Genomic DNA, 23714 nt, shown 5'->3' with positions numbered 1-23714 from the left:
TTGCACCTTGGTGTGCAATGGGTACGTCGAAGAGGTATGGAAGGTTTTGAATTGTGCTACTTGAATTGTAGTAGTATTGAAATTGTTCTTCTTAAGTTAAATTTATACTTCTTAGGACAAATGAGTATACCATTGAATTAATTGTTTCAATTTTCTAGAATGCAAAATATATTTCAGGTGTGTTATAAAATAATCTACTAAGATTAAATTTAGATTTAAATCAATTTGATTGGGAGTTTACATTAACATCTACCTTTGGATAACATAACATTTGCTTATGTCTAAATATGTACATTCTATTGAGTGCAAGGTTGATTACGATATATCAATGTTTACATGCATAGTAACATTCATGTTGTTAAGAAATGTAGTAGGTAACTTGTCACTTAAAAATAAATATGTGCACGAATTAAATTTTTAGGTGTGCTACATGTTCATTGTTATGTAGAGACAAGGTCAAGTTGTAAAATGTGATAAATTTATGAGGTAGTATTTGAATCAAATAGATAAGTTGTCCAAAGATAACTTTAAAATATTTAACACTTACAATATAGATTTATAAACAAACTTCTTAAATTATTGCAATGTATAGATATACTTTAAAAAAAATCAAATATGTAAAATTATTTGAAACAATAGCACAAATTTCACTCACCTAAAATATGTTTCCACTTAATAGACAAAAATGTTAGTGATAAGAGATTTCCACAATCCATACTATAGATAAGTCTCTTATCACTAATTGAAACTCTTTGAAAGAGGGAACTTTGGCTTCTCTCATTATTCTGATGATGGATCATAGAGTGCGATCCGAAACATTGATACAAAAAATTACACACAATTTAATAAAAAAATAGCTTTATCTAGACAAAAATGTGTAAGTTAAATTTTGCAACACCCAATATGACATTGCATCATTATTGACAATGTGGTTAGGTTGTAAAAAAAATACTATCCCAATCAAAATGTATATATTAAACCCTGTTTATATATTTATGAATTCATCAAACACTTCTAAGAAAATTAAAAAATTTAAATAATTTATTAAAATATTTACATATTTTCCCTAATGCTAAAAGCCCCAAAAAAATTATTTAAATTTTAAAAATCATCACAATAGTTTTCTCATGCCTAATATTCTTAAAACCTCCTATAGTCCTGAAATCACCCAAAGGCTAGATAGTTCCTAATTGCTCATTTATCCCGGGCATAAGTGTCTAATCCCCAATGGTTCATAAAGTCAGAAGACAAATTTATGCACTCCCGTTTTAGTTAGCTGATCGGTACTTTAATGGGGGCAATGGCTACGCAGCGGACAAAACGGCCCGCCCCATGCCATGCCATGCCATGCCCCCATGTGATGACGTGACCGCCCCGTCCAATCAAACCCTTCGTGCCATCTCCAATCCTTTTCGGACATTTTTTCTTTTTTTTTTGACAAGTCCGTGGGTGTGGGGGAATTTTTTTTTTTCAAAGTATGATTATATTTTTAAATTAAAATAATTTATTTTAATTGTTTTTATAATTTTTTATTTTTTTTATTTTAATTTTTTTATAATAAGTATGACATCTTCTAAAGTTTAATATTTTTAGAATAATTAAACATATAAGATATGATACATAAGTAAAAATTGCACATAAATAAAAATAATATATGATACTTATTATAAAAAATTATTAAAAAATTAAAATTAAAAAAAAAAAAATCTAAAAACAATTAAAATAAATTATTTTAATTTAAAAATATAATCATACTTTGAAAAAAAAAAATTCCCCCACACCCACGGACTTGTCAAAAAAAAATGAAAAAATGTCCGAAAAGGATGGAGATGGCACGGAGGATTTGATTGGACGGGGCGGTCATGTCATCACATGGAGGCATGGCAAGGCATGGCAAGGCATGGCATGGGGTGGGCCGTTTTGTCCGTTGCATAGCCTATGCCTTTAATGGGAACCCGGTCAAATATATTTCTAAATATTGAAGTCGTCGGTAGGCATGTCTCCAAAATATGGAGGGCATAGCTCAGCGTAGGAGACACTCCTAGTACTCTGGTTGCAAAATATGTATAAAATGGAATTGTTGAAATAGCTGCGTTGAATACTTGTTACATGTGCAAAGCTACATTCTATACATCAACGCATCGAGACTCTCCACGTGTAGCATTGGACTGTTACTAAAGAATGAATTAGAAAACATAAATACAACCGACGGGACGACGATGACAGAAAGCAGTCAAACGTGATGAACGGACGAAATGTATTCAATGGTCTTCCATGTTTTAAGGAGATCTTCCAACTGTTGATTTGAACGAAGAGGTCGTCCATTCCAAATAAGAACGGGCGAAAAATGAAAAAAATTTAAGCTGATCAAGTCTTAACAAGATCATAAATTTGTCAACAGATGTTTGATCTGTTGGTGAAGTTGAATGGTTCTTAAACCTTTAGCTGATTAAATCTTAATGAGTACAAGACTCCCCTAAACAAATTTGATTGACTCTTAACCAAAAATGTTTACTCTAAATAAAAAAATCATCCATTAAAAAAATAAAAATAATAAACCGCCATGTCCGGAATATTCTAACCCCCAATCTTGACCATACCGCCATCCCCATAAAGGAGTCTTCGTTCATCTGTATCCTCAACTCTCTCTGTGGATCAGATAAATTCATAAGTCACTCTGTTGGAAAGTGGAACACGGCAACAACTTCATTTTCGATATGCTAATATAAAAACTGTTGATACTGTGGAAGACTAGTTTTGCTTTTTCCGTCTTTCTTCTACATAAACATTCAATCGAGCTTGTAAGTAGGCTAACTGTAATCCACCCATTCGATCAACCATGGAGAGAGGTGATTCAATTCGTGGCCATGGGCATGAGAATGATTTGCTGGAGCCACTTATAGTCAAGGAGGAAGCAGTTGTATTTAGAGATGAGCAGAATGAATGGAAGTGCAGTAAAGCTCTAGTATGGGAAGAAGTAAAGAAACAATGCTGGATAGCAGGGCCTATGGTGTCAGTGAATTTGTTACAGTACAGCTTGCGGATGATATCTGTTATGCTGGTGGGGCATTTAGGGGAGCTTGCTCTCTCTAGTGCATCTATTGCTACTTCCTTTGCAAATGTCTCTGGTTTCAATCTACTGGTAGAATAAAAAAACCTCGCTCTGCTTTGGTTTCCTTTTATTGTAAGCGTTAAAAATTTGAGTAGTTTTGTCAGATTCTTTTCCTTTTTAACCTCCCAAAATGGGAAAATCTATAGAAAGTTGAAAATTAAAACCATTATCGGAGAATTTGGACTGTTTTCCTTAAATTCTTAGTTGCACTGAGTCCTAACATACATGATTCCATAGAACTTGAAAAATTAAAGCATTATCTCAGAAGTTGGACCCTTTTCCTTCCAGGGTGGCTGTTGTCCTTAAATGCTTAGTTGCACTGAGTACTAATGTACATGATTCCATATATCTTGAACTAGCAACTTGCCCATGTAAAGGGTAGAATCATAAGACACTGCTCTGTGTTATAGATAAGCCATCTCCTGCAACCCATATTTGATAAACATGCACTGTTGAATGAAATATCTCTAATAATAAGTGGTTCATGAAGCACAATACTTAAAAAGATATTTATTTTTAATGGGGTTGCACAATTCACAACAGTGAAGATTTAAGTTTGTTTTGAAGTCATGTATGAAGTGTTGCATGCAAGACCAACAAATTTTTCTCTTCATTTTTGACAGATAGGAATGGGAAGTGCTTTAGAAACACTATGTGGACAGGCCTATGGGGCAAAGCAATACCATCTGCTTGGGATTCATCTGCAGAGAGCAATTTTTGTTCTTTTTTGTGTAAGCATACCGGTGGCTGTGGTGTGGGCATATATGGGCAACATTCTAACTGCATGTGGGCAAGACCCTTTAATATCTTTTGAAGCAGGGGAATTTGCCAGATGGATGATTCCTAGTCTGTTTGCTTATGCAGTTCTTCTACCCCTTATAAGATATCTCCAGACACAAAGCATTGTCTTTCCCATGATGCTATGCTCCGCAATTACTTTGTGTTTCCATGTTCCCATCTGCTGGGCTCTGGTATTTAAAACCGGTTTAGGTAATAAAGGGGCTGCCTTGGCAAACAGCATTTCCAACTGGGTCAATGTGGCACTTGTTTTACTATATGTTAAAATTTCAACTGAATTGAAGAGGACATGGACGTCCTTTACAAGGGAGGCTTTGCATGATATTAAAGATTTTCTCAAGCTTGCAATTCCATCTTCACTGATGATCTGGTATACTACTTTCATCTCATAGCCGCAAAATTTGATCCAAGTTATCTGTGTACTACTTCCTTTTAACCCTTTCGAAAACTCAAATTTCATAGCATGTGAGGAACAATTTGGCAAATATAACAGATCCGCTATTGTTCATCACACAAGTTATTAATAAAGCATGGTAGATTATACCAGAATGTTTTTTTAAACTTATTTTGTTTTCATGGTTGTCACAGCTTGGAGTATTGGTCATTTGAAATGCTTATTCTTTTGTCAGGCCTGCTGCCCAATCCAAAACTTGAGACATCAGTTCTTTCAATCTGGTATGTATGTTTAATGTGAGAGTTTTAGTTATGAATTAATCTTAATAAGGACATTTTATTGCCTCGAATTTGTTGTTATCTGGGCTAGTTTTGATATTTTGCAGCCTTAACACTATGGCCCTAGCCTATATGGTTCCCTCTGGTTTTGCTGCTGCTGCAAGGTTAGTACATTTTACAGCTAACTAGTAAACCTATTAGTCATTTATCCCTTTCAAGTCAAAAACAATATACTAGGAGCTAGACACTTTCATGATGTTGGCATGGCAGTACACGAGTTTCAAATGAACTGGGAGCTGGACGCTCACAAGCTGCCCGTTTGGTAGTGTATGTAGTGTTCTTTATGACAATCATGGAGGCACTCATCGTAGGATCTCTTTTATTCTCTATACGAAATGTATGGGGCTATGCTTACAGCAATGAAAAGGAGGTCATTGATTATGTTGCAAGCATGATCCCTCTACTGGCAGCTGGCTCAATTTTGGATGCAATTCAAGGCACTCTTTCAGGTTCAGATTACTCTGTACAGTCATAGTTGGAAACTACAAAGATTTTTATCTTGAAGTCATGATATCATAACAGCACTTTCTGGTTGATTGAAAATAACATTTCAGGCATTGCTAGAGGATGTGGGTGGCAAAAAATTGGTGCTTATGCCAATCTTGGAGCATACTATCTGGTTGCCATTCCTATAGCTGTCATTTTGGCCTTTGTACTGCATGTTGGTGGCAAGGTTAGTTACACTTCCCTCGTTGATTTGACTTACAAAGCTTTGAATTTTATGTTCTAAATGCTTAAGTTAAAGATGCAAACTTTGATAAAAGAAACAAAGCATATCTTAACTGTTAGAGTGAGATTTTTGACAGATAAAGGATAAAGAAAGTTAAGTCCATCTAACCTGTCAGAGTAAGATTTTTGACAGAAAGGATAAAAAAATTAAGTCAATCGAACCTGTCAGAGTAAGATTTTTGACAGATAAAGGATACAAACCTTGCATTCTGAAGTAGAATAGTTATTGAAATCCTAGTTCTGGCGTCCAATCGGCTAGACCATTCTCAGTGAAACTGAGAATATAAATTATTTTCCCTGTTATAGGTAATGCTATGAAGCATTCAAATTTAGTTAGCCCAAAACTGAGAATGATAATCTGTTCATTTTTCAAATTGAGAATAAAGCTAATTTCATATTATATCTTATTGTCTAGACTTCGCAAACAATTTTTCATAACAAATTTTACTTGACTATGTTATAAATGATAATATTTCTCGGATTAAAGTTTACTTCAGATGATATCTTATTGTCTGGACTTCATTGTCATATAACTGTTGTCTATGCTTCATGTAAACTATTTTTCATCGCAAGCTTTACTGACTGTATTATAAATGATCAATAACACATTTCTACGAATAAAGCTAACTTCAGATTATATCTTATTGTCTAGATTTAACTGTCACATAATTGTTGACTATGCTTCACACAAACTATTTTCCAGGGCAACTTTTTTTGACTGTACTATAAATGATCAATAGCACATTTCTAAAAATATAGTTAATTTCATGTTATATCTTATTGTCTACACTTCATTACCTATGTTTCACACAAACTATTTTCCATCACAAATTTGACTATTATAATAACATATAATACCATAATACAATTACCAAAATAATAAATATGAAAGAAACCTCCAAATGTCTCCTCTTAACAAGAATAGAGGCAAAATGTAGTGTTTACAAGAATACTTAATATTTTAATTTGTTGCTTATACCAATTTTTTATGGATATTTCAGGGACTCTGGCTTGGAATTACCTGTGGCCTTTTTGTACAAACAGTTTTACTGTTCCTGATAACTTTATGTACAGACTGGGAACAACAAGTGAGTAGCTCCAATGACTCTATCCATTCTTAAGGATGGACTTAAAAATTCCAACAATTATTAGTATATATACGAAAGAACACATGAATTTTATCTATTTTGGAGCAATGATGGTGTATAGGACAGAGAAACTAAATCTATTTTGATTCGGCCATTAGAATGAATGCTTGCTTTGAATAGAAAAACACCTATTTTGTTTACTCACAACGTTGGTTGTCTTATTGCCAGGCAAGAAATGCAAGAGAAAGAGTATTTACATCAGTATTACCCGAGGTTACTGATAGAAATAATAAAGGTATGTGCTTTTTATTCTGCTTATAAGAAAAGGCTATCCTTATGGGAAGTTCCTTTCAAAATTGAAAACAAGAAATTCTGTGAGATAAAATATATGGGAATAAAATGCTTTGATGTTTGTAGCAAAATCAATTGATGCATTGTCATGGAATATCCTTAACTTGTTGTTATGAACGTTTGTCATCAAACAGGATGATAAAAATTATCGACCTTGACAGTGACAAGTTTGTAGTCAATTTTCAAACTTCACCTTGATTTTTGGCTACCTTGAGCTCTAAAATGTAGCAACAATGCCATTTTATGGAGTTGGAAAAAGCAGCATCACTTTTGCAGAGTGGTCACTTGCGACTTGCAAGTGAATGGCAAGCCCTTCTGTTGAAAATTCTGATGCAATGCTTGTATAATGTGTTGTTATGCACCATTAACCTGCTCAAGAAACTCCGAGCATTGGTATTCATATCATAAATGTTTGTATCATAAATATATACTTTTGGAAACATCCAGAATGTTCTAGATTTTTTTAGCATTGGCAATCTTATAATATATGTTTAGATGAGGGATGTTACATTCAAGTAACTAGGATGACTTGATGTTCTATTAATAAAATTCAATTTGATTTTCTATTAGTGAAATTATTTTAATAAGTAAAATTATATAGTATAGATCTTTTTGATTATAAAAATAAATTTGAACATGCAATCAAAATTAATTCACTATTAGGTTCTTCTGAAATCTGATGTGTGGTCAGAGACTTCAGAGGAGTTATAAAAGTCAAGCTACCCGTGCCTATTCCTCTAGACACTAATAACATTGAGGAATTTAAAGCTCTGTTGCTAGGTTTTATGGAGTGCTCCAAAAGAAGAATTAAGAACCTAGATCAGCAAATTCCCCAAATTGGAGGCTGCAACCTCTGCTTGAAAAAATCTTAGCGACTTTGTCCACGTTTGATAATTTTTCTTGTAAGCATATCTATAGGGAAGCTAATACTGATGCGGATGCCCTTTCTAAGGTTGCGTCTGATGGGTTTGCTCTTAGTTGGTGGGCTGATGATCTAAACATTTAATGGCCCTTCTAATTTAAATGGGTAGTACTTCCAACGGCATCAGCAAGCATTAATGTTTCCCGTCTGTTCTCCTGTTCGTTTCGGGTGCCTTCTCATGAATGGATTCTCAAATTTGAGTTTGAATGAATTGACTCGTTAAAGCTTCACAACGAGCTTCCAATTTTCAAAATATGCCATCTACCCGCTGATCTAAGGGTCGCGCTAGAGCTACTGAGTTGGAAGCTGCTCTTTCTTCTTTGCCAACTCACAACTAATTTTGATAAGACATTCGCTAAAAAGGAGGAGAAATTTTCTAAAATGATGGATGCTTTTTCAAATGGGCGGTTATTAATGTTCGACATCATTAAATCATCTGGTATTCCAATGGGCCGCAGTTATTCTGGTTCTAAAACGGATCTTTCGTACAATGTGATAGCGACGTATTAGTCAATCGCAATCGTTTATTGCAAAATTGATGGTGTAAAACACGCGACTAACATGCATGTTAGTCAATCTGTACTGCCGTTTTGGAGCCAGAATAGACCCGTCCATTGCAGTGTTTCAAGAAGGATTGATGAGGTCACCGCAATCTATCAAATATTCTTCAAAGATGAAAAGGACACCGCCATAATTGTTCGTGGCATAGTACTAAGGACTTTTTAAAAAACCCAAACTTTGGAAAATGAATTATTGTCGTCATTCCTCCCTAGTTTTATTATTCAGGGCAATTCTCATAAATGATGGTAGGTAGGAGAGAGATTGTTGGGTGTTGTTATTTTTGTTTGAGTCAAGGCTTATTTCTGCTATCTTGTCTCGTCAAAGTTGTGTTTCTCCATTCTTTGCTTATGTTAGCTGGTGTGAGAGCGTGTTCTTCCTGTCCTTGCTTAAAAATGATAGACCCTTTTGGTTTTATTGTAAGGGCATTCCCAAAACCTATATCTTGCTTTGGAGAAGATACTCTTGTCTCCTTGTCTTGACTAAGCGCAAGCCGCCAAGTTTCTTTCAAAGAAATTTCGGACTAGAGACTCAAAAGACTTCTTCATAAAACAGAGCCATTGGTAATCTTGGCGGTCAAATTAATTCTGGGCCATGGTCACTTGAGCAGGAAAGAATACCCGAGGGATAATTCTCATATCTCATCAAGATTTGTGGCCTCATTGCTTGATAACCAGGTTCCCAAGGCGGAGGTGATGGCTCAATTGCTTGAAGAAGATGTGTTGGTGGGTTTAGATTTAGTCCTTAAATATGCCATCCATGAATTGGGCTCCCTCGACGAGGGGATATGATCCTTCCCTTAGTCCCGAGAGAGACCTTCAATTATTATCCTTTCCTCCTTGACCTCAAAGGCCCTACCCTTTTGCAACATAGAGCCTTCACAACAATGACATTCAGGTATCTAAAATGGAAATTATTGGGTGATGAACTTGAAAACCAAGATAGGGAGGACGAATTTAGAGATTTTGCCAGATTAAATGGCTTCCTCCCTCCAAACTAGAGCATGATGGTCTGTCTACAAGCAGAAATGATTGAGATGCATCACATGGGGATCAAGGTCGTGGGCGAAGGGGTGTTTCAGGCAGAGGCAAGGGTTGACCGCGAGGAAGTGGACGTGCTCGGTCTAGAGGCTAGCTATGCTTCAATCAAGATTTTTGCCTTTGGTTGGAGCTGGTGAAATGAAATTTCAATTTTTCCAGTTTCTAATTCTATTTTGATAAACTTGTTAAGATCCTTTGCGATATGTAGTAGCTATTGGAAGTTGTTGGGGTTTGAGAACTATAAGTTTTGTGGTTCATTATCACTTAGGACTGCTTCAGGTTTTTTTTTTTTGCAATCTATCTATCTTAGAACAAATTTGCTAAAATTGTTAATGGTTGGACTAAAGTATGCTATCATTTTTGTAATCTTATTTATTTTTTGCATAGTATGAAATTTTTGGCTTTGTCGTTTACCGATAAAAATAAATAAAATTAATTCACTATCACAATATAAATGTATTTAAGATATAGTGTTTAAAGTAGAATTGGTCTTTTATGTCTTTAGACAAATGAAATGTTTAGTAATTAAAATACGATTTGTAGTCGAGCAAAAAAAAAACAATCAATAGAGAACAAAATCATATTTGACTTGAAAAAACATAAATAAAGAGAAAATCTCATAAGAGAGAATTTTACGTCATACCATTATTTATGAGCTATTACATGTTTACTATCATGTTGATCCTTCCTAGATATTATTTACATGATCAAAATACTCAAACATCTATACAAGTTCTACAACTTTCTCATAACACGTCTTATTTGAAAGGAAGCCAAAGTGCAAAATGGCACTTCCAAATGCTAAATCTAGCAAGAGAGATGATGCAAAAATTTCTTACAAACTCTTAAGCTATTGCAGATTAGATAACAACATATAAAATCATATTTAAACAAATAAAACCACAAAATCTGGGAAACCTTATTTAGAAAAAACCCATACTTCAAAATCTAGACTCAAATGTATTATCAGCGACACCAATAGTTACAATACAATGCATAGAGCCAATGCTTTTCAAGGGTAGCTACAACAGAGAATTCAAGAAGAATTCTGATAGCATAACAATGTGTTAAAAATAACCAACTTGTCTAACTAAATAACAACTAAGGCGTCATAAATAGAGCTCAACACAAAGAAGTATGCACCCAAGGTTTCCAAAAGCATCTTCAAGGCCCAATACGTAAGGTGTGTTACAAACAACACCTTGCTAATCCCATGACATGTTGCACATAGCAACTTCCAATACAACAACACCTACCTCCATAATGGTCATCTTGCCAAATGTAATATAAGTACAACATAGAAGTTCTCATGACCAAATAGGTGTCTTGCATACCTCACACCACTTGTCAAAAGTGAACTCAAACCATAAATATAAGCTGCCAAAAAATAACTCTCCATGACTCTTTCACTGAACTAGAAACCTTCGTAGTCATAATAGAAATTTGACATAGTCTCAACATAGCAACCTATGACACTAGTTCCCTAAACACTAAGACTTCCAAAGTGGGCGAAAATAAAATAAATAATTAAATAAGCATGTTTGGAGTCTAAGGTTGAGACACCTTAATCCCAACATTATTCACTCTTTGTTAGACAGTCTAGGCTATAGCAATCCAAATAATAATTTAATTACATTCAATCCAAGTTATATAAGTTAGAATTGGTTTTTTACATATCTTAAAAATCAAGTCAACATATGTATTTTGTTATCTTTTATTCCATGTAAAAGTCCTACCACTTATAGAATTTATGAGCATTGATATTTGATGTTACTTACATACTAAATTACATCTTCAAAGTTCCATGTCTCTCTCACATTGGAAGGCATGAACCATTTTTTAAATTGATTTCAATTTTTTAGTAGGGTTAGTTCTCATCTATCCATCTTGTGATATCTCTAATTGTTGTCCTATTTGAGTTATAATCTTGATGTAAAATTAGACTTTAAACCTTGTTTAATGGTTCAATTATGATTGAAGTGTTTGCATAAATATTAACAATTGATTAATTATTTGACAATGGATTGTATAAACTACATGGGCTTTTATTACCTCACCAAATGCCACTAAGGTGTGTCAAATTTATAATGGCTACAAGAATAGATACAAGGAAAGGTATAACTTGGTTTAATTTGTGAACAATGTAAACAAGTCTAACCCAGTGTCTTGAAGCAATAACCTTGTTAATAAATCATAGTAGATAATTATAATAAATTATACACACACACGCGCACACACACACACACACACACACACACACACACACACACATGTATATATATATATATATATATATATATATATATATATATATATATATATATATATATATATATATACATATATGTGTGTGTGTGTGTGTATGTATATATATGTATGTATATACATATCTACATATGTATATATATACATATGTAGATATGTATATATATACATATACATACATATATACATACATGTATGTATATATGTATGTATATGTATATATGTATGTATATGTATATATACATACATATATACATATACATACATACATACATACATACATACATATATATATATATATATATATATATATATATATATATATATATATATATATATATATTAGTGTCGTATATACTACTTTGTATAAAAAAGGTCTATAACACCATATTTACAAAAAAAGGTGGTTAAAATTAATCACACCCAAAGTCTACACAAGATACTTGATCCTAGTTGCCCCAAATGGAATAGTGGTGAGAAGGGAAGACGTGGGGAAGGTGGGGAGGCTAGGGATGGGGGGAAGTGCAAAGCGATCTACCTTAAATGAACATTTTAAAATAGATAAGAAGAACAAGAAGAAGAAAATAAAGTATTAAGCAACAAGAGCTATAGAACTAGCAAGATGTGGGGGTGGGTCACAATCACCAAGCTTGCCCCTAATACCAAGAGGTTCTTGCCTATATATAATTGTCTCTCAACTTGTAATGGCACCTTCTTCATTAATTTGTTCTCTATTTGGTGGTTGACTTTTATTCTCACCAAAGTTAGGCAAGAAAACATATTGTTATATTTTATTAATCAAGTGCACCCTTTCCATAAGGCTGAGAGAAGGTAGAAGGTGGAAAACATTATTGAGACCAACTATGAGCATTCTAACCTAGAGCTTAGTGTTGAGGTGGCTAAGAATCGTGGCTATCATGCCCACAAGCATTACGACTATACCTATAATGATATCCTTGAGAAGGGGATTGGCCTTTATTAGAAGGATGGGTTAGTTGAACTCTAGCAACCATATAAGGTCCATCACCCCAACAATCAAGAATAACTTGTAGATGAGTAAAATTACTAACTTGCACTTGTATCTATTAAGAAAACTAGAGCAAATCATGGGCTTAGTGTAAAATGAATATCAATAACAGTTCTTAAAAAGATAAATAAATTTCTATATTTTTAAATGTTGAATATTGTTTTCACTTAAAAATCATGATGTCATGTTTAGGTAGAATTTGAAAAATTATGGGCAAATTATTCAAAAAATCATATGCCAAGAAAAAGGATATGGTTTGAAAATCTTAAAGAAGTCATGAGTTTAATTTCAAGTAGACTAGTCTCTAAGAAAAAAGTAGAAAAGATGCTTGAGAGTTTCTTAATATCCACAAAAAGGATAAAAGGAATTGGGAAATCCCAAAATGAATCACTTCAAATGAGACCCTATTATAAAATATATCAAGCAAAGGAGAAAGCTTTGGTTCAAGATTGAATAACCAAATAATGTGAAATATGTGTTGCTATGAGCTAGTTGAAGGTTTTAGTGCCCATCTATCATTAAGGTTTTGCATATTATGTAGATGATTAGAGAGATAAACATATTTATTGTGAGGTTTTTAGTTATGAAATGGATTATCATATACCATTTTGAATCTTTCCATTGGGGTTGAAAACTCGTTACCCACATATTGTGTAACACTTTTGTAAGAATAAAATCAATAATAGCCTATAATGATTCAAAGTTTGAACTTAGAAAATTGTATTTGCATTGCTTGTGATTGACAAGTTGCAAGTAAATATGTACCTATCAATTGTGAAGTGGATGGTAGTAATAAAATTTGTATAGATATTTCTAAAAATAAAAAAAATGGGATATATAAAGAATTATGTGGCAACAATTAGTGTAATGTGATAGAATATTATAAAGATTATGAATCACCTACTAGAAGAAAATTCAAAAACCGATAGCTATCATCTATACGGGAGTGAAAAAGTAATCTTTCCAAAGCATCATTAGATGAACACTTATTTTGATGAAAGAAATTAGAAACAATAGAATCTTTAGATGGTTCTAACAAATCAATACTTTGATCTATTGTTAAAATAGGAAAATATTCATCTGAATCACTCTCAACTCATAATGGGTTATCTGTTTCTAATAAAGTTTGTGCAAGTAGGTATAATGCCAATTTTGTTTTTGTTCCCAATTAGATATAACCATATTACCTAATTAACAATTAATTAAAGAATCTTCAATGTCTAACCATGGTTGTCCCAAGATCAAGGGATATCCTCCAACTTGAATTTAGACTACAAACCATAAAAGTAGTTGGATATTCATATGAATAATCTAAAACAATATCTTCAATCATACCTTCAAGTTTTACTAAATATCAATCACTATTTGAAGGACTCTAGGTGTAAGCCTAAGTATTTGAAGATAAATTTTCTTTAGTTTCACTATCCATGACATTAATGGCAACACCCAAATCAATGAGTGTATTTGGAATGATGATATGACCAATATCTACTTGTATAATTGGATTCCCAAGGTTGAAATACTTAGGAACTAAAATGTTCCCTAACATAAGAATCAAAATTTGTCCAATGACTTGAACAATCTTTGGATCTTGCTTCCCTTTCTAGTTTTTGTGTACATACTCCGAAACTTTTTAGTATAAATAGGGGTATCCTAATTTCATGCAAAAGAGGAATTTTCAAAGGGACGCCCCTTAAATATTTTTTCCTAACCTAATTTGTATCTCATTGATATCTAATGTGTTGTCAGGATAAGTTGGAAATCTAGTCACTTCATCACTATAGATTGGTTGGGCAACATTATTATTTGGATTTGATGTTAGTTGTGGGGTATTGGTGTAGCCCTTGGTGGATGAGATGAATTTGATAGTTGATTGTTATCTGATGATGGTATAGGTGGTAACAATTATTGTTATGGTTCCTAATATGATGAAATGGTAGGATATAATGAATATTATCTAGACAGAGTATTTTTTCCCTCCATGATTTTTGCCATGGTTGTGGAGAGGATTAATATTGTGTGTATTTATTTGGCCATTGAGGATAAGATGGAGGTTGTTTCCAACCTCCATACTATCTAGGTTTGAATATGAAATAAAAAATTAGCAAACTATCCACTAGGACCCATATTAAAGTCATTAATCACACCTTGTAGCATAGCTCTTGGTTTCCAAGGTCTCCACTGAGCCATATAATAAACATGCCCTTCAACATATTTTGGTTCTACCATATCTATAAGTAATGGTTGTAGGGAGGTATTCCTAATAACACATGAACATGAAGATCTTATCCATTCACCGACATGATTTCTACAACTAATTGCTACTCCATGGCCCTTTTTGCAATGGGAACTTGACTTCATAGGAAAAATCCACCCTCCATCATCTAATAGTCACAAATTTATTATCATCACCATTTAGTATTTCACAAATTGGATCGAATCCATTCCCTAACCTACATCACTAGAAAACAAATAGCTAACTTCATCTTGAATTATATCATTTTTTGGTTTGGACATTATCATTGATAATGGTAGATCATTCAAAAATCAAGATTTTAGTTCTTTCTTTAATCCTACTTTCCTCATATGCCCAAATAATCCAAGCTTTGAATAAGGTCTATGATCATTGAATCAACCATCTTGGCTTCAAAGGCTATATTGATTCCATAAAATGAAATTGTGGAAGAAGAAACTATAGAAACAAATAGAGGACAAACATGGCAAAAGGACTATTGTGAATGACTTGTGTGATTGCATGCCACATCATATAATTACATGAAGTAGAATGAACCCATTAGGTGATGAAAAAAATCTTTTGATCTCTATCTTGGGAAGAATTTTATGATCCTTTTGTAAAAACATTTGTACAAGGTATGAAGAAAAAGAAATAAATCAAAGAAAGTGCAACAAAATTTATGAATGTTGTGATCTTTGAAGGCTTTAAGGAAGTAAAGATTGACTATTAGGTAATGTGCTTTGCATTATATGTTTTACATTTGCGATTTTATCAACATTAATTGCTTCTTAGGATTTAAGATTTAATGTAATCAATTTGAATTTGATTTGATGGTATAATCATGACTAGATAGTTGTTTTGAAGGAAAACGATGCATAAAAGTTTGAGTATGAGAAAAGGATAGGGTTTGGCAATAAAATTCTTAGTTTAATTTAGTGAATTAATTTTTAAAAATGTTATATTTTTTATTTACTTTGCATTATATGTTATTGGCTAAAGTGTTAAATCAAGATATAGGGAGTTTTGTTTTGCTTTTGGTGTGATAAGGAAAATAAGGGTGTGCTTTATTTTTGGAAGTAAATGGGTTCAACATTATTTTAAGTCACCATTATTATGTTTTAATCATGACTACACATATGTTAAACATTGCTTGTGCTTTTGGAGTCATCTCTTCTATAGTTGATAGAACCTTTGAAGGTTTGAATGACACTTCAAATGATTATGGTTTCAATGGATCTTGAAACAATTATGATTAGACATTTAAAGTTATCTTTACTACATTTGACAAGGCCTCTAAAGACATATATATGAGTTGGCAAATGGAAAAAGTGTAACAAGGTCAATTTGGAGGATGGTGGCACTAGAGGATGGAGGAATTTCCATCATCTTAAGCTATCTTTTCTCTTTGAGATGGTGCTAATGAGAAGCATTTTTAACTTTAGTTTCTAGCTTTCCTTTTTCGCTTTCATTGTTGCTGTTGAGAGAATGAAGAATGCATAAGTTTGATCCTTGAATATAGGTAAGGGGTTTGGCGTTGAGCTCAATATAGATTGTTGTTCTGTAAATTTATGAGATTAATACAGGAGCACACAGGTCAACAATCAGCACCGCCCAAAAATATTTCTCGTTTGTTTTAGCTTGCTTCAGTTTGTCTTCTATGATTAGAATCATACATATACACACTCAATGATCCTGTAGGTATCTCCGTCTCTTGCAAACCTACAATGACAAGAAGCAATAAACACATTATTATATGATAATAAAATTTTCAGCATGTATGCTAAATTTGGAAACATAGATGATGATGTTTGCTATACTCGGATTACTGACTATGTACATACATTATTTACAGTTCGTTGATGAGGACAGGTCATGTACCAATTGTGGATCATATACCCAGTCTGGAATGGCATGTGATGACTGGTAAAGTAGTGACCTGCACAATCAATGAGAAGTTTGCATATATAGCCTGTCGAAAATCTTACTCTTGACAGCTAAGATGGAGTTAAAATGCCAGGGAAGAAATTACATGTGAAGACAGACCGATTGGAAAGGCAACGAAGGTGAAATAAAATGTCACAGGAATGTGAATCGATGCAGATTAGGAATATGAATCAATGGAATTGTAAGATGCAGTGTGTGGGAAAGAAAAAGGTACAGAGGCATAGTATAAGGGAGTAGTGTGGCATCGATCAGAAGCAGAGGGATAATGGTGGATCATTCAACAATTCATCAATGTCCATATCCCATCTTTTATTTAAAAATGAAATACCTAAAATTCAGAAGCAATATTTTCAATTATCAACCGGCCTAAATAATAGTTTTTAAATGCTCCATAGATTTAACTACCTTAGGCTAATTTAGAAAAGATTACACTTATCTTTTCACATATTACAATCAACCATAAATACTATTGAGATTATTGGATTTGTATTTGAAGGGGTGCATTAAGGACAAAATAAAGTCTAATAGGTAATAGGTAATTGATTATCAAGTGGAAAAAGAAAGAAAAGGAAAGGAATTTTATTTAATGGTTACAATTTTTTATTATTATATTATAATTTTTTAAATTAATTTAAAAAGTTAATTAAAGATATATTTTTATATGGAAGATTTTAGAACATCTATAAAGAATTTTAAGCCACATGATTCTTTAGCCTAAAAGTTAAGATTGAGGATATCTATTCACCAAATCAATAAATAAAGAAAATAATAAACTTCTTAATGGATCTTTGGTTATTGGTGGAGTTAAGGGTTCTTAATGAACCTATCTTCAAGTCTTGCTGAGTCAAGGCTCTGACATTGCCTACAGCTCATGCTCTCAAAGAAGAAGAATAAACCAGGTGAATATTCAAACCCCAATTATTTTAGATGGAGGTCCAGTTCTAGCAAGGACATGAACCCACCAGCCCAATAAGAACCTTCACAAAATAGTTTTTATCACAAATATGAAAACACTAATCTATAAATGAATTCAACCATCATAAACAATGACTCTTCTGCATCTGTATCCCCAACTCTCTCTCCATTTATTTCTTGTCTCGGGATCAGATACATTTCAAAGTCGCCCTGTTGGAAAGAAAGTGGATCGCGGCAACAAACTTTTTTTTCGATTTGCTAATATAAAAACTGCTGATTCTGTGGAAGATTGGTTTTGTCTGTTCCATCGTTCTATTACATAAATATACAATCCAGCTTGTAAGTCGGCTAACTGTAATTCTTCCGTTTGATCAACCATGGAGAGAAGTGATTCAATTCATGGCCATGCGCATGAGAATGATGTGCTGGAGTCACTTATAGCCAAGGAGGAAGCAGTTTTATTTAGAGATGAGCAGAATGAATGGAAGTGCAGTAAAGCTCTAGTATGGGAAGAATTAAAGAAACAATGCTGGATAGCAGGGCCTATGGTATCTGTGAATTTATTACAATTTAGCTTGCGGGTGATATCTGTTATGCTGGTGGGGCATTTAGGGGAGCTTGCTCTCTCTAGTGCATCTATTGCTACTTCATTTGCAAATGTTTCTGGCTTCACTCTGCTGGTATAAGTGAAAAACCTTGCTTTGCTTTGCTTCTCTTTTTTTTTTGCTTTTTTTTTTTTTGATAAAAGTGGATAGAACCACTGAATTATATTAATTTTTAAAAGTTTTTTACAGTGTCTGGTTCAAAAAGCATTTAAGGAAAGAACCAGTAAGAAAACCCTTTGGTATTGCTTAAGTAACACAAGCCTATTCTACCCAATACCAAATGCCCATTGGTATAGTACATCAAAAAACCCATCCCAATTACATAAGCCACATTAGATATAAAGGAAGTCGCCAACAGAAACATATAAAAGGAAGATTAAAGTATGATCACCGAAAGATGCATATCCATTGCTGCCAAAAAACACGAGTCTGAACCACCCCTGTCTATGAAACACAATTCTCCAAACCACTAATTAGAATGATTTTCTCTGATTTTTTTCTTTGTTAAATTCCCGAAAAAGGAAAATGCTTGGAAAAGGTTGAAAAATTAAAACCATTATCTGGGAATCCGGACTGTTTCCCTTAAATCCTTAGTTGCACTGAGTCCTAACATACATGATTCCATAGAACTTGACCTAGCGACTTGCTCTTGTAAAGGGTAGAATCATAAGACATCAAACTGCTCTGTTTTATAGATAAGCCATCCCCTGCAACCCACATTTAATAATTTTTTTTATCGTGCAATTCAGTAGATATTTTTACAAATAATAAGTAGTTCATGAAGCTGATAGTGGCTGTTTCTGAATTCGGTGAACTCATTGAATTTAGAAACGATAACTATCAATATTATGAATTGTGGAAATCTAATATCATCAACAATCAACAATATTATGAATTGTGGAAATCTAATATCATCGACAATATTTGATTACAAAATTTTAAATGAAGTTGAACAATTCAGAAAATTGAAAATTTATCTGTATAGAAGTCATAAATGCAGCGTTGCATGTAAGACCAACAGTTTTTCTTCAATTTTGACAGATGGGAATGGGAAGTGCATTGGAAACACTATGTGGACAGGCCTACGGGGCAAAGCAATACCATCTGCTTGGAATTCATCTGCAGAGAGCAATTTTTGTTCTTTTTTGTGTAAGTATACCGGTGGCTGTGGTGTGGGCATATATGGGCAACATTCTAACTGCATGTGGGCAGGACCCTCCAATATCTTTTGAAGCAGGTGAATTTGCCAGATGGATGATTCCCAGTCTGTTTGCTTATTCAGCTCTTCTACCCCTTACAAGATATCTCCAGACACAAAGTATTGTCTTTCCCATGATGATATGCTCTGTAATTACTTTGTGTTTCCATGTTCCCATCTGCTGGGCTCTGGTATTTAAAACTGGATTAGGTTATAAAGGGGCAGCCTTAGCCAACAGCATTTCCAACTGGGTCAATGTGGCACTTGTTTTACTATATATTAAAACTTCATCTGCATGCAAGAGGACATGGACGTCCTTTACAAGGGAGGCCTTGTATGATATTAAAAAATTTCTGAAGCTTGCAATTCCATCTTCATTGATGATCTGGTATACTACCTTGATCTCATAGCCTCAAGATTTGATCCAAGTTATCTGTGTACTACTTCCTTTTAACCCTTTCGAATATTCAAACTTCATAGCATGTGAGGAACATTTTGGCAAATAGAACAGATCTGTTTTAGTTCAGCATACAAATTGTTAATAATGCATGGTAGATTAAACCAGAATGCTTTTTTAAACTTATTTTGTTTCCATGATTTTCACAGCTTGGAGTATTGGTCCTTTGAAATGCTTATTCTCTTGTCAGGTCTGTTGCCCAATCCAAAACTTGAGACATCAGTTCTTTCAATATGGTATGTATGCTAAAACTTAAATGTGAGATTTTTAGTAATGAATGAATCTTAACAAGGGCATTTTACTGCCTCGAATTTGTTGTCGCCTGAGCTAGTTTTGATATTTTGCAGCCTTAACACTATGGTTCTAGCATATAATGTCCCTTCTGGTTTTGCTGCTGCTGCAAGGTAAGTACATTTAGAAGCTAACCAGTAAACCTATTAGTCATTTAACCCATTTAAGGTACTAGGAGCTAGACACTTTCATAATGTTGCATGGCAGTACACGGATTTCAAATGAATTAGGAGCTGGACGCTCACAAGCTGCCCGCTTGGCAGTGTATGTAGTGTTCTTTATGACAATCATGGAGGCAGTCATGGTTGGATGTCTTTTATTCTCTATACGAAATGTTTGCGGTTATGCTTATAGTAATGATAAGGAAGTCATTGATTATGTTGCAAGCATGATCCCTCTGCTGGCAGCCGGCTCAATTTTGGATGCAATCCAAGGCACTCTTTCAGGTTGAAGTAATGGTTTTCTGAAATATTCATATTTGGAACGACAAACATATTCTACTTGAATTCCCCATGGCATAAAGAAACATTTTCTGTTGAAGTAATGGTTTTTTGAAATAATATTTCAGGCGTTGCTAGAGGATGTGGTTGGCAAAAAGTGGGTGCTTATGTTAATCTTGGAGCATACTACATAGTTGCCATTCCTGTAGCTGTCATTTTGGCCTTTGTACTGCATGTTGGTGGCAGGGTTATTTACACTTTCCTCATTGATTTGATTTACCATGTTCTCAATTCTTAAGTTATATATGCAAACTTTGACAAAAAAAAGTTAGAGTCCATCTAGCTGTTAGAGTAAGATTTTCGACAGATGAAGGATACAAAAAAATGAAGTCCATCTAACCACTCAGAGTAAGATTTTTGACAGATAGAGGATACAAACCCTGCATTCTGAAAGTAGAACAGTTATTGAAATCCTAGTTCTTGTGTTCAATTGGCTAGCCGCTAGACCATTCTCAGTGACACTGAGAACCTAAATTATTTTCCCTGTTATAGGGCATGCTATGAAGCAGTCAAAATTAGTTGTAGTTAGCGCAAAAGTGAGAATGATAATATGTTCATTTCAATATTGTTCAGTCAAATTGAGAATAAAGCTAACTTCATATTATATCTTATTGTGGACTTCATTCCCATATTATTGTTGATTGTGATTGATGTTATAAATGATCAATAACACATTTCTAAAAATAAAGCTTACTTCATAATATATCTTATTGTATGGACTTCATTGCTGCATAGCTGTTAACTCTGTTCCATACAAACTATTTTCCATGACAAGCTTTACTTGACTGTATTATAAATGTTCAATAACACATTTTTAGAAATAAAACTAACTTCATATTACATCTTACTGTCTATATCTACTTCATTGCCATATAATTATTTTTTATTAAATAAGGAGAAAAAGGACCCTGAACCCATAAATCAGAACAGCATAAAGAACAGAAAAAAAGAAACAAAAAGGACATGCAAGCACAAACCTAACTCAAAATTGACACATAGTTGTTGACTATGTTGCATACATATTACAAACTATTTTCCATTGCAAACTTGACTTGACTGTATTATGACATATAAATCCATAATACAATTACCGAAGTAATAAATATGAAAGAGACTTGTTCAAATGTTTCCTCTCGCAAGAATAGAGGCAAAATGCTATGTTTTAACATTTTAATTTGTTGCTTATACCAATTTTTTATGGATATTTCAGGGACTTTGGATTGGAATTACCTGCGGCCTTTTTGTACAAACAGTTTTACTGTTCCTGGTAACTTTATGTACAGACTGGGAACAACAAGTGAGTCTATCCATTCTAAAGGATGGACTTAAAGTTTATATGAGAAAGAAAACACGAATTGTATCCATTTTGGAGCAATGGTGGTGGTGTATACTAAATCTACCATCTTCCTTATGATTTGGCCATGTGAATGAATGCTTGCTTTGAATAGAAATACTATTCTGTTTACTCACAGCGTTGGTTGTCTTATTGCCAGGGAAGAAATGCAAGAGAAAGAGTATATACATCAGTATTACCTGAGGTTACTGATGATATGATAAAGGTATGTGCTTTTTATTCTGCTTTTAAGAGAAGGCTGTTTGTTTGGAAATTATTTTCACATTAAGAACAAAAAATTTCTGTAAGATAAAAGACATGGAAGAAAAACATATAAAGCAAAAATGCTTTGAGGTTTGTAGTAAAACCAGTTGATGCATTGTCATAGAATACCCTTAATTTATTCTCATGAACGTTTTTCATCAACCAGGATGACAAAAATTATCGACCTTGACAGTGACAGGTTTTGTAGTGAATTGTCAAACTTCACCTTGATTTTTGGCTACCTTGAGCTCTAGAATGTAACAGCAATGCCATTTTTCATAATTTATTTAATATGCTTGATGGAGTTGGAAACAGCGGCATCATTTTTGCAGAGTGGTCACTTGTAACTTGCTAGTGAATGGCGAGCACTTCTGTTGGACATTCTGATGTAGTTGTTCTTTAATGTGTTGTTATGCACCATTAACCTCCTTTTGAGCATTGGTGTATACATGTTCTGTATCATAAATAAATATTTTTTGAAACATGGAAAATGTTCAAGATTTTAGAATCTAAATAAATATTTAGATGAAGGATATTATGTTCAAATAACTAGCATGACTTGATTTTTATTAGTAAAATTCAATTTGATTTTTTACTTATAAAGTTCTTTAAATAAGTAAAATTATATACAAGAGATCTTTTTGACAATTAAAAATAAATTTGGAGATGCAATCAGAATTAAGTTTGTGTTCTTCTCTTAAAAAGGAATATCTGTGAATCTGATTCACAAGGGGTGGTGTGTAACGTCCCTATTTACCAAGAGACTCATAGTTCCTGCCGAGAGTTAAAAATGTTTACATGTATGTTAAATGTGATTCTTTAAATAAGTTCATGCACAATATTATTGTTATTGTTGTAGTGAGGATTTATTAATTAGAAGGAGAAAAGAAGGATCGTTTCATAATTTTTTGCTGAATTGTAAAGAATTATTGAGGATTAAGAGTAGTATTAACTTTATGATATTTTAAAAAAATGAGATGTGGTTTAAATTTTTGGTGGATGTATAAGCTGTGTATACACTTGATCCTTTGTCTTTTTAATACTATGTGCCATTTTTTTTTGTTTAATTACAGAGATGAAAGAGCCTACGTAATCTAATAATGCAAACTTGCAAAAGATGTAGAACAAGTTGCATATAGGAAAATTTGCCAATAGCGCATATATACATTAAATATATATCTTTTGTTGGGATGCCAATTTTTCATTCATCTTAAATGGGTGTAGAGATATAGCAGAAATATGGGCTTTCATGTTATGAAAAAAAAGAAGTTTTTGAAGAAGAATTAAATGGTTGAGAAGGTTTTGGTTCATGATTAGGCCAAATATGTATCATCAAAAACAACTATTCA

The 23714-nt window shown here is 33.3% G+C and overlaps 1 protein-coding gene across 7 annotated transcripts; it reads left to right on the top strand.

Moving 5' to 3' along the window:
• The first annotated feature begins 2632 nt into the window (after positions 1-2632).
• LOC131075374 (protein DETOXIFICATION 16) lies at positions 2633-22898 on the top strand. Of its 7 annotated transcripts, none has more exons than XM_059216610.1 (11): positions 2633-3142; positions 3736-4280; positions 4499-4585; positions 4690-4746; positions 4853-5091; positions 5197-5315; positions 6373-6459; positions 6688-6754; positions 20127-20213; positions 20325-20381; positions 20532-20664. In XM_059216610.1, the coding sequence occupies exons 1-10, from the start codon at positions 2840-2842 to the stop codon at positions 20342-20344; spliced, it is 1611 nt and encodes a 536-aa protein (XP_059072593.1). In that variant the 5' UTR covers positions 2633-2839; the 3' UTR covers positions 20345-20381; positions 20532-20664. The 7 variants fall into 7 exon arrangements, with proteins under 7 accessions (XP_059072593.1, XP_059072591.1, XP_059072592.1 ...); XM_059216609.1 differs by having other exon boundaries at positions 2634-3142; positions 20476-20612; XM_058012204.2 differs by lacking the exons at positions 2633-3142; positions 3736-4280; positions 4499-4585; ... (3 more) ...; positions 6373-6459; positions 6688-6754 and adding exons at positions 17574-17701; positions 18106-18397; positions 19364-19908; ... (2 more) ...; positions 22262-22327; positions 22532-22898 and having other exon boundaries at positions 20476-20714.
• The last annotated feature ends 816 nt before the right edge of the window (positions 22899-23714 follow it).

This window comes from Cryptomeria japonica, chromosome 2 (genome assembly GCF_030272615.1).
Source record: "Cryptomeria japonica chromosome 2, Sugi_1.0, whole genome shotgun sequence".
In the NCBI taxonomy this organism is placed as follows: domain Eukaryota; kingdom Viridiplantae; phylum Streptophyta; class Pinopsida; order Cupressales; family Cupressaceae; genus Cryptomeria; species Cryptomeria japonica.
This window is presented reverse-complemented; position numbering and strand designations above follow the sequence as displayed.

Coding starts and splice junctions, on each gene's coding strand:
- LOC131075374 (XM_059216608.1), top strand. CDS start 2,840: ATGGAGAGAGGTGATTCAATTCGTGGCCATGGGCATGAGAATGATTTG. Junction 3,143..3,735: donor TCTCTGGTTTCAATCTACTG/GTAGAATAAAAA, acceptor CATTTTTGACAG/ATAGGAATGGGAAGTGCTTT. Junction 5,316..6,372: donor TACTGCATGTTGGTGGCAAG/GTTAGTTACACT, acceptor TGGATATTTCAG/GGACTCTGGCTTGGAATTAC.